This window comes from Carassius auratus, chromosome 41, assembly GCF_003368295.1.
Source record: "Carassius auratus strain Wakin chromosome 41, ASM336829v1, whole genome shotgun sequence".
Taxonomy (NCBI): Eukaryota; Metazoa; Chordata; class Actinopteri; order Cypriniformes; family Cyprinidae; genus Carassius; species Carassius auratus.
The window spans coordinates 18,751,745-18,764,204 of NC_039283.1; the positions used below are offsets into that span (position 1 = coordinate 18,751,745).

General features: G+C 36.7%; 1 protein-coding gene across 1 annotated transcript; it reads left to right on the forward strand.

Moving 5' to 3' along the window:
* Positions 1 to 3,706: 3,706 nt before the first annotated feature.
* Positions 3,707 to 9,952, forward strand: LOC113059167 (transmembrane protein 79-like). Its single transcript, XM_026227453.1, has 5 exons — positions 3,707 to 3,862; positions 4,842 to 5,420; positions 8,393 to 8,587; positions 8,731 to 8,953; positions 9,646 to 9,952. The coding sequence occupies exons 1-5, from the start codon at positions 3,859 to 3,861 to the stop codon at positions 9,839 to 9,841; spliced, it is 1,197 nt and encodes a 398-aa protein (XP_026083238.1). The 5' UTR covers positions 3,707 to 3,858; the 3' UTR covers positions 9,842 to 9,952.
* The last annotated feature ends 2,508 nt before the right edge of the window (positions 9,953 to 12,460 follow it).

Consider the following 12,460-nt stretch of genomic DNA (forward strand, 5'->3'; position numbering starts at 1 on the left):
CGTCTGGGGCCCCCCACCCCATCCCTTTCCTCACACTGGAACAGAAGGCTGCCTTCGTCTTCGTCCTCCTCCTCTTCATCTTTCTGGGGCTGCTGATTGTGCGCTGCTTCCGAATCCTTTTGGATCCATACAGCAGCATGCCGAGTTCCACATGGACAGACTATATGGAAAAAGACACGTTCGACTACCGCATTGCCTGAGCTGCTAGCCAGATTTCAGGCTAGGAGACATGTGATGATTACCTCACACGTGCACACACACACAAACACACACACACAAACGCCGACACACAACCACCACACCTCCTCCACCTCAGAGCCGGCTGTATCCCTCAAGTGTTGTTGTTCTGTGATGGTGGTTTTGTGTACTTGTGGGTCTGGCTTTTTCCTTTGAAATGTGCACTTAAACAAACTTTCTTGTCTCACGTGTTCTGACAGGGTTTTTCAACTCATAGCTTCAACCACTGATGTCACGTTCAGCATGTCTGACAAGTCTTAGCGATGAATCTTTTATGTTCTAAATAGCTTTATTACTGACAAACAATATGGTTAATTATTTTCTATGTCCAAGGAAACGACAAATTCACAATTCCAAAATTGGGGGAAAAAAATGGGTTAATCCATTTTTTCAATGAATCATTTCACACTTTCCACACAAAGCACAGTGCATTGGTTCAAGGATAGTTGTTCATATTCAGAGCTCTTCAGTTTGGGACTCTTGAGCTCTGCGCCTTATAAATGTGTGTTTACAGAAACTATCCCTGCTGTTATTCAGCTAAATGTCAATTAATGTACTGACCTACCAGCCTCTGTAGGCAAACTGAACGTTTGATTTGCCAGGCCTTTCCCCTCCTCTCTCTACGGTGTTCTTAATAGAATGAGTCTGATTTCCTCTCTGTTGTTCTTCAGTATTAGCCGATGTTGAAATTGACTGTTCTATCAAGCGTTTGCCGTTCTGCGTGGCCTATCAGCACAGTGCTTTTTTTTCTTCTCAAAGTTTGATTCACCTGTGATTTGCTTGACTTACATGTTCAATAGAAATGAAGCTGAAATAAACAGATCTGATATGTGTCTTTCATGCAGAGGAGGTCAATATTGCCATTTAGGTGCAGCTAGTGCTTTCAAGTCAGTGAAACTGAAGTATTGTTATTTCTCCAAAACATTCATCTTCTGTTCTCACAATGCACATTGTGTCTTAGCTGAGTGGTAGATATATTATATTTGAGCCTTTAAAATGCTGGTGACTTTATTCAAAGAGAAAATGTGCCATGTAGTTTACAAGTGGCTTTTGCATTTTAATGTGCTTTTATATTTGTTTCCAAATAATAATAATAAAAAAAGATGTTTACATCTCACCCTAGTGTCTTAATACATAAAACACTATTAAAATTTAAATAAAAACATGCATGATGGGTTGTGCGCCATTTGAAATTACATTTTTATTAATACTTTTAGATTCCGATTAAGGTCCTTTAAGCAAACTAGATGCAAAAATGAAACAGAATTAATATTAACTTTAACTAATATTTCAACTAAAATTGCAACACTTCTTACATAGTTGTATTAGTAGTTTTAAAAATCTAAATGTGAAAATATATAGATTTGCAATGCTCCCCATAAGAATTGGTATTCAGTTTATACATTACTTCATATTTCATAATTAACTTTTGTGGAACAGGATGGAAGAACATTTCATTTTCCAGAAGTCATTTCCAGTGTTGAATTCTGAGCTAAATTTCTTTCATTCCAATTCCAATTCAAATCACACTCACACTCAGTGTTATTTCAATCTGATCAGATGGCAGGGGACACTCATCCCTTCACTCATTTTGGTCCAAAAACATCTCCTCCTGCTGAGAAAGACATCAGATCGACCCTCCAGAACAGCATGCAAACATCCTTAACCCCTTCATTAGCATTATGCTAACAGCAGGCACACATGCTGGCAGCAGCTTTCACAGGAGGGAGCGTGCAGCAAGAAAACATCTTAAAGTCATCTGTCTTCATGTTCTCATGCCACCGTGTACAGATGTGCTTTCACTCAAACTCAAGAAAGCAGTGACAGCTCCATTTTACATTGCCACATCCCACAGGGGCTCTTTGAGTGCAGAACAAAATACTGTAGTGCAAAATGAATCAGGCCTATTGTAGAGGGAAAGGTAATGAGACATTTGATGTAGAGAAGGGGAGCACTATTTCATCAAACTACATGTGTTTTTTACGGTCATGGCGTTCATTGACATTACGTTCTCATTGCAAGGTTATAACGGTGCGGAACTGAATCAGTCTTGTGCTATATTGTTCAGCCTCATTTGTTTTTGAAGTATCATTACTTTACTATATATTTACATTTATGTTCTCGGCAGATGCCAAAAGATAATCAATGTGCCATGTCTCGGCAACAAGTATAGTATTTATGTGACATTTTCCTTCAATTGTAGATGACAACAAACACACTACTGCGACAAAGCTGTGACATGCCAAAATGAACACGAATGACAACCTGCAAAATTTATTTACAAAGAAATCATGTCTAGACATGTAAATTTCTTTTACTTTCCATCTTTGATTCTCTAGATGGACTTTTTTTTTTTTTTTTTTTTTTTTTTTACAAGAACCCTTAATAAAATTATTTTCTGAAAACACAAACCCGCTTAAGGTGGTTAGCTAGCCTCCCAGCCTGGGTTTGGGTGCACTTTTCAGCTAAATCAGCTTAAACCTGCAAACCACCTTCAGCTCATTTATTTTCAGTTATTGTACAGAAGTTTAACCATCATACAGATTAACCACATGAGCAATTGGGCAAACCTACCAGGGGGAACACATGGGGAGAACCACGCAAAAAATTCTGGTAAGACAAGAGATGCAATCACAAATGTCTTTCTATAGCTATGGTCTGATATTAGTGAATATACAATCTATCAAATTACAATATTTATTAAATATGGTTTGTTTCATGGTTAGGTATATTATGTTCACATTTACATCTCTCAGTATAGATGGTAATTATTATAGCTTTAACAGTTCATTAGTGCTTAAATTTGTTATATTTTGCAGCACACACATTCAGATCATACAACAGATATACAAATTAAAGAGTTTATCAGAGTATACAGTAAAACATTTGGAACCAGAATTAAATCTGGGAATATTTTTTCTACTTGACGTGGGCACTCAGTATCAAGGGGCACTAAAGTGTGACCATGCTGATGACCAGAGTGAAAAATTGAGTTTTGCCCTCACAGTTTAATTTATGTAATAATATAAAAAGTTTTTATTATTATTTTCAATTGTAATTATATTTTATTCAAAATTCTATTGAATAAACTTTTTACAATTTAAATAAATTTGAATTGACTAAAAGGAATTTATCCCTAAATACAAGTAGACATCCACTGCTCAGTGTCTTTGTTCTATATAGTTGCCCCAGAGCTGAAACACAGAACACAGAGCTTTCAGTAATCCTGTTTTATTAGAAAATGCTAACTTCCTAAAGAGTGCCATACAAGCAACTTCAACTATCTTGCTCCAAACATTAAAGATAAGATTTTTTACAGAGTCTTACAGATTCTGGGAGGCTGTCCATTCAGTGTATGGAAGCAAGGAAGCATGTAGCCTACACATCTATCAAGAGGCCACTTCACACTTTCACACTAATGAGTTGTTGAGTGTGTAAAACAGTACATACCTGGTGCTACAGCCGCGCTGCCGCTGATGACAGACAGTGACACACCTCCCCTTTAAGAGACTTTCCCTTTAACTTCACCTGAACACACCTGAACTTCCCCTACGGAAGTTTCACTACAGTTGAGGAAAGGAAAAACAATCCAGAAAGAAAAAATACATCCTGTGCTGAAATATGGGTGAGTTAGTACATTGGAAAGTTTTATACTTTTACTTGAAGTGTTACATGTTTCTTAACCTGTGTAGCGCAGAGAGTTTTAGCTTTTTGACATATTAAATTACTTTCAGCCTGGTTAAGGAATCTCCTTTTCATTATTAAAATAAGACCCGTTGAACACAATAAAGATCAAATGTTTCTTGTAGACGATAACAGCTTGAGAATGAGTGATGTCGTTCTTCTGAGCTCGCTCTCGTGTGATTATCTGTCCTGGTTGTTTTCGGCCTCGTTCGCTTTCAGTTACTCGTCTGCGTAGCGATACCAAATGTGACTAAGTTAAATGTCATAGTTTCCTGCTAAAGAAATATTCACAGGGTTGATTGTCTGAGGAAATCAACATCCTTTGACAGCTAATGTATAGTTAGTTGTTTTTATATTGCTTACAAATAGTTTTGCATGACATCTACCATGAAGTCATAGTTACTTTAGTTTGACTAGGTTAATGATTTAAATTAGCTTAAACTAGTATTTAACCACTCTTTGCATGTTGACCCACTTATATGTTCCTAAAACCACCATAAGCTTGTATGTTACCCTGTCCAAGATAGTCTACAAACACTGACTAGAAACAAGCTAGCTACCGTTGTAAACTAGATTTTCTGTCAGGTTTATCTGTGAACTTGACAAAAAAATAGCACCATTTAACTAGTTATTAACTTTTAAGAGTGATACTAGATTATTTTTACTTGTTTATTTATTATCAGGGAATATGATAATGTATGATAAACTTGTGGTTCAGACAGTAGGCTGAAGTTAGAGTCTCAGTAAGTTCTTGCTCTGCTATCTGCTAATAACTTATTCTCCTTCTAATGTATTACTTATTGGTTTCAGTAGGAGATGTTCATTCACAAAATTTAAACCTCTTACAAAATTTCTCAGACAGACTGTAGCCAGCTTCTCCAATTCTTTCATTGCCAGAATTTCTGATTTAAATTTTTCAGGGACAAAGGGCCCTCCTGGACCAGAAAAGGAGCTCAAAATTCCCGAATGGGTAGCAGATGTGGACAAGATAACAAAGATTGTGAACAGCACTGAGGAGGAGAACAAAGAAGAAATGATCAAATCTGCAAGTATGGAACCCAGTACCCTACAGTGGCCTGAGAATAAAGCTGAACCACAGATTCAGATGCCAGTCAAGGTTGGGGAGAGCACAAGTGTGAAATCAGATTGCATCTCACTCCACGGTGGAGTGAGCCGGACCGAGAGTGAGAGGGAGGAGTTTTTGCTTAAGGAGATGGATACAGGGAAAGAGAGTTTTTCTCACTCTGAGCTGAAAAACGGAGTGAAAAGCACCGGCTCAGAGATAGAGGTGGAGGAGGTGAACATGATGCCAGAGAATGCAGCCCGAGTCTTCAGCCCCAGCATCTCCATCCTACGCTCCACTAGCAAGCAGGAGGCTGCAGACCACTTGAGAGATGATGAAGAAGAGAAAAGTCCCTTCATGGGGACACATGGGACACATGGAACACCGCTAGAAGACTATTACCAGGACTGGTCCGTCACATCAAAATCACGCTGCTGTAAGTTCAGATTAAAGTGCATCATTATCAACTGATAATAGAGATTTATTGGTATAGGCTGATATACATTCATGTAGCTCAAACAGCAGAGTATGGCTCTACCAACACCAAGATCATGGGCTCAATTACCAGGGAATGCATAAACTGATAAATGTATACCTTGAATGGAACGTAAGCAGCTTTCGATAAAAGCGTCTGTGAAAGTAAAAATGATGTTGGTTATTTAACTGCACATACTCATTTCCCCTGTTTTTGCATGTTGATTACCTTTGTCGTTATCTTCTGCTCACTTTCATCATTTATGTTTAAAGCACATTTAAAACCACTTTATTTGACCAAAGTACTGTACATAAAGCATAAATCTAATTACAGCATTTAAAAAATGCTCAGACCTAATCGCTGTATAAGCACTGCATATGGCTTCAACATAACAGTAAAGTCCATATAAGCTTAAAACGACCGAATCACCTATCATTAAAAGCACTGGAGAAAATATGTGTTTTTAACAGAAATTTTAATTCAGACACTGTAGAAGCAGTTCTGATAGATAGAGGCAGATTGTTTCATAATTTGGGAGCAGCAACAGAGAAAGCTCCATCTCCCCTACATTTTAGTCTAGTTCTGGGAACCCACGACATATTTGTAGTCTGAGATCTGAGTGATCTGACAGGATTGTGAACATTAAGCAACTCTTAAAAGATATTGAGGATTTACAGCTTTGAACACAAAAGCAAAATTTTAAACTCAATAAGGTACTGGAAGGTAACCAGTGCAGCGGGTGTAAGATAAGTGTAATATGAATCCGTTTGCGCCTGTCCGTGTTCAAACAGGAAGCCACATTTTGAACCAACTGAAGTCGATGTATAGATGAGAACGGCAAGCCATAGTAAAGCTAGTTACAATAATCGAGTCGTGAAGAGATGAAAGTATGTATTACAGTCTCAGAACTCTTCCTGCTCTGGTATTGTTTAACCTTGGCGAATCTACGAAGATGGTAAAGTCTGGAGCTCACAGTGGCATTCATTTGTTTATCTAACTTTAGTTCGCAGTCAGGTATAAAACCTGGAATTTTTAGCATTGTGGACTTGATATGGGGTGAGAGCACAAATCAGTTGTGCTCAAGTCAGTTTTGCCATTTGATCTGAAACAAAACATCTTCTGTTTTGTCATTATTTAGATATAGAAAGTTATTTGTAAGCCACATTTTCAGTTCAAGGAGACGGGCAATTCATTGATTTATAGCAGAAATATCATCACGTTTAAGTGGTATGTAGAGCTGAGTACTGTCAGCATAGCAGTGATATTATACACCAAATCTCCTATATATTGATCGCATGGGTAACAGTGAAAACATATCGGTGCCAAGATTGATCCCTGGAGAACACCACTTGTAGAATGCACTACAGAAGAGGAGTAGCTACTTGCCTTTACTCACTAAAAGTACAGTGCCCCTAATACCAATGCAATGCTCCAACCTCAAGAGACCGTGGTCAACAAAATCAAATGCTGAACTAAGGTCTAAAAGCACTAAAGCCATAATATTGCCCACATCAGTTGTAATTAAAATATAATTAAAAACCTCCAAGAGGGCAGACTTTTTACTGTGCAAACCTTTAAAACCAGACTGAAAAACTTTAGAAATACCACTAATAATCAAGTGGTTTTGAAATAGAAAAATTAAAAATTCTTACATTTTTGATAGAAACGGGAGATAGGAAATTGGTCTAAAATCAAGTGAAGGCTTCTTACATATAGGGTATACAAACGCTTATTTAAAACAATCAAGTACTACCCCTGTTAAAAGACAACTGTTTATAATAGTCACTATGTCTGCAGAGAAACTAAATCAACTTCACTCAACTGAGCATTGGATAAAAACATTTACCATAATAGCTAATTGAGCCTTAAATACTTGAGGAAAATTTCACACATTAAAGAAAAAAAGCACTGGGGGCGATTTAACTCAGAATCGATGCCTGAGAATCATGTTCTGGATAAATAAAAAAATTTGCCAATGATTTCTGACAAATGTTTCGCCTTAAAAGCTGCCTTAGCCACCTTTTTGAAATGTGCACAATGAGACCCTCAGCATTTCATAGGACACTTGATTCCCATATTTCTACCACCCGTGGTCACATTGCCGACATTGCTGTCTAAGCACCCGGACATCACTATTGATCCATGGCTGTGATTTGTGCTTCAAACGAATAAGCTTGAGCGGTGAAATAAGGTTTAAAATATTATAACACTTGTTATAAAAAAATTTAAAAAATTCACCTGATCCTCTAAATTCATGTTAGTGATGACAGGATCTGAAGCAAGAGGTTAAATAAAACAGAGATTTGGTCCTCCAAGTTCAGGAGAGATTTTGTACCCGTCAAAGACAAAAACGATAATGAGAAAAGGAATTAGTTTAAGCAGATCCTGATTTAGGTAGGCAGCCATGAAAGCCAGTTGGAGGAAGTAAAGGAGAAAGTGTTCATGTTTTTTTTTTTTTTATCTTTAAAAAACTAAAATTATTCCTGTTGAATGTAATATTTAGCAAATCTTAAATTAACATTGATTTTCATACTGTACGTTATAATATTGTGATCGGTAAATTCACTTTTATAATTCAGCGTTTTTAAAATAATAGATTTTAGTTTAGTTTTTTAATAATGCATTTACACACAATAGTATATCATTTTAATATCTGTGCATCCCTAACATTTAATAATTTTATGTAAAATCTCACAAACCAATTGAAAAATCATTTTAAATCAGTTATTATTGTTATTTAAAGAAGACCTTTTGCAAACTTGTGTGCAATCTATTTTTCCTTCAGGATTGCAAATTGTATATTGAAAAATGAACAAAAAAACACAAATTTCCACAAAAATATTAAGCAGCACAACTGTTTTCTTCAATGGTGAATGCAAGTGTTTTTTTTTTTTTTTTTTTACAAAATCATGAAAAATTTATCTCTTTCTCAGGTAGCTCTGGCGGATCTTGTCGTGATGCTCTTAAACTGGGTGCATCTATGTTCACTTCTGCCCTGATCTTCCCCTTGCTGGTATGGGGTGGCTATGTCTTTCTTCCCTTTGATGCCCCTCTGCTTGACAGCGCCCCCCTACGGCTGGTCTACACACTGCGCTGCTCTGTTTTTGCAGTCATACCTATTGTCCTCGGTAAGCAGTACCCAGATGAATATGAGTCTGAGAGATTCATTATTGTTAGATACACTATATCTTTGTGTTCATTCAGTGCTGAATCATTCAATCAAAAAGAGCTGTTTGGAAACGGTTATTTTGTTTTTTCTTTCCACTCTTAGGTATGTTGGTACTAGGTGTGTCCCGTCTGAGGTATCGCTCCTTGAAGCCAAGGTTTGAGGGGGAGGGAGAAATTAAGCAGGTGGCAGTTCACCAGCGCTATGTGGAAGACTCAGTCTCGCTCTTTCTCCTTTACTTCCTCCAACTGGCTGTCATGGCTGCCTACCTAAATCAGAATCTGCTCAAACTAATTCCTCTTCTCACCATCATTTTTGCCTTTGGCAGGTACAAAATCCTTCCTGAATTTGGAGGATCAAATCTCTGATTTAGAAAGGGCCACAAAATGATGGCACTGATTAGTAGGAGTGTAACACTTATGTCACAATTCAATGTGATAAACAAGACCAAAATAGAGTTAAAATGTAAGGTGTACATTTTTGTTAACTGAAATAAAATATAAAAACTTTTTTTTAGCTAGTTGCCAAGGCAACATTTCTCATAGCAAAATAACTAAAACTTAAGGGGAAATAGAAATTATCAAGTATATAGACATAACAACTTTGAGCTTCCAGGTTTACCGCATTTAAGTGCTCTTTGTATGTGCATTGACCAATGATTATATCTATATAAAAGCCTGAATTAAATATGTCTGAGCTTAAATTTTTTGGGTGATTAGACACAATGCATATTGTTGCTATCCATGTTATATTTTTGTATTGTTATATATTGTGGCATAATATATTGTTACAACCTTAGCGATTCATTCATTTATTTTGTCATTTTATCATGTTTTTATGTTTCGATATGTTTTTCGTTTTGTTTGTGTTTTGTTACTTTTTTTATTTTCTGAAATAATAAACTTAGTTTATTCATAGGTTTAAATTAGATTCTGAATTCCAGATATTCAATGTGTACTAACAATACTTTTTTTTTAATGACTTTTATGTATTTTTGTTTTGTGTCTTTGTGCATCACAGATTACTGTACTGGGTCGCAGCAGCTTGTGACAGCAGTGTGAGAGGTGTTGGCTTTGGGTTTTCGTTTCTGCCAATGCTGGTTATGCTGGTGGCCAACCTCTACTTCATCTTCCTCTCTGAATCCGCAGGCTCCATCTTTGCCCCAGACATCCCAGAACCACCTGTTCCTTCAACAAAACAGCGGTTCTGGGGCTAAACATGCCACATCTGACACCTCTGCTACTGCCAAATGTAGACCAGATCTCTTTAGGCTTAGAGCCAGCTTAAATAGGACTATAAGACATTTCTGAGAATGTTTAATCCGATTTATTTTCCCTTCCTTTTCTTTACTTTCCTGAGTACTTTTATATCATGACCAGGTGGGTTGAAATTGAAAGAACTCCAGTCAAAGGAAAGAGAGGAGGGGTAGAACAAAGGAGGGATTTTTTTTCCTCGAACTAACTTATAAATAGAAGTTGTGTACTGAAACTTTAGACATTAAACTACAAATTAAAATGAACAACCCTTTATTGCACCAAACACAAAACCAAAGCTCAAAAGAGCTCCAAATATACTGTTTTCATCTCATCTATTTTAAGAAGAGAATGTCAACAAGAAGAAAACAAATATCCAATTATTTATTCCAATATATTTTTTTTATATATATTTTTTTTTTTTTTGGAGTCAGGCATTGATTGCTTATTCAAGTCTTTATTGTTTGGTGTGTGAAGGTAGTGGCCTGCCCAAACTTGTCATTTTCCACAACCACTCCTACATCTCTTTGGTAATTTAAGGACAATATGACGTTTACTGTGTGCTAAGTGGAGACATATATTTTAGCAGATATATTTAAATATATGACTTCAGTAATCAAATTAGAAGATCTCTAAATGAAATACTAATCAAAGCTGTAAAGAGATATAAGAAAACTGTAGCCAAGTGCAATTGAATGTGTTAAGATGGAATTAATTTCTGTTTGTTATATTTGCATAAACATTTTGAACAAATCCAATATTTCTGTCAATGGCTGTTTTTGTGCATAAACTGAATGTAAAAAACGCTGGTCATCGCATACAGTGGTGGTCGTTTCGAACCAGTTCAACAAGTTTATTTTTTGTCGGAGGGCAAAAAATATTTCCTACTACCTGCTGTCATTTGACAGCTCGAAAACATGGAAGGTTGACGGCAAACCACCAGCAGTTTTAATAATAATACTTTTGTATCATATACGGAGGCAGAATGACATCTCAAGGCCGCAGGAAACACAGCGCTTGTCTGTTTCGAAAGCTGAGGAGAAACTTGTGCAGCGGTAAGAAGACCGACGATGACATAACTTGAGTTATTAATGTTTAATTCATGCAAGCAATTAAACCCCACAAAATTTAAAAACAATAACCTAGAAATTTTACATTTACATATGGTCTTTGTGTCCTTGAAGACACGACGTAAAGGCCGTATACTAGACATTTATCGTGATCTATGTCTGCGTTGGCCCTCATCAAGAAAATCTACCTAACGATTTTGAACCTTGAGTGTGTTGTGTTTTACTGAATTGATTGGGAGTAATTTTATGTTTGTTTGTTGTTGTTTTGTGCCAGCTGCCTCTCGGAAGCTGCAAATCAAGTTAGTAATACCACTTGTTTTATCATTATCAACCACACTGCACAGACTCGAGGAGCGCGCTCGTGCCCACTGGAGGCCAATGGAGAACATTAGAAAGCCCGCCTCGGGCAGGAGCCTCTGGATCAAACTGCGGGAACAACAGAGCCTTCAGCGTCGAGACCTTCTCGAGACCCCCTCAGTCTGATTCCCACCTGCAAGATGAGCTCTCAGGTCAGCTTCAATCTAAAATTAACTTAGTTGCAACAACTAGCAGTTTAATAGATATAGGCCTACCACAGCAAACATTTTAAAAGGTGCCCTTTGCCCTGTATGCCTATATAAAGCTTTAAATAATTTTATAAAATATCTATTGAGTAGGCTACATCTAATACAACATGTCTAATGTTTATAATTATATTTATAAATGGAGAGAGTGGCTTTTTTCCCCCAGAGCAAATCATACTTCAAATTTTTTAAATTATTTTTAATTAGCTGGAACCAAATGTGATTTTTCAAGTGTGACTATACAGCACCAAAAAGCACATTGTTAGTTATTGCTACGCAATGCATGCATGGTATTAACCTTCTTCTATACATGTTTTGATGACATGATTATTCCACATCATTTTTTGGTTTATTTGGGAACATTTTATTGATAAAACTTTTCTTTTTTTTACCACCCCTCACCCCCCATCCCAAAATATATTTTTGGGTTTAGTTTAGGTCCAACAATTAAACACCTGCCTGTAGATTTCTAGAAATCTTACAAAACATTCATTAGCTGGTTCTGATGTGTTTGATCAGGGTTGGAGCTAACTCTGCAGGACATATCATGCTCAAGTCTGCATATGAAATAAGATTTTACTCCGTGTGAAACTTCAACTTCTGTGAAACAGCATCTTCCATTTTTTTCACACATTATTTGTCCATATTTATTGCCAGTGGGAAATCTGTGGACCCCTGCTTCCTTACTACTTCTCGCACAACGTTGCCATGCCAATTTCTGAACATTGTCTCGTCAACACCTTCATACACACACATCATTTTTATGCACAATTCATGTAATTTTAAATAAGATTACTAAAGCAAAAAATCTTGCTGCCTTCTCACACCATGTGCTCATGTCTGAAAAGTAAGTCCTGTCTTCAAATGGTGCTTTATAGTGACTCTTACACCTTATTGGACTGTTCTTTGATACTTTTTGAACAGTTTAAGTGGTTGCAATCATTTTAGA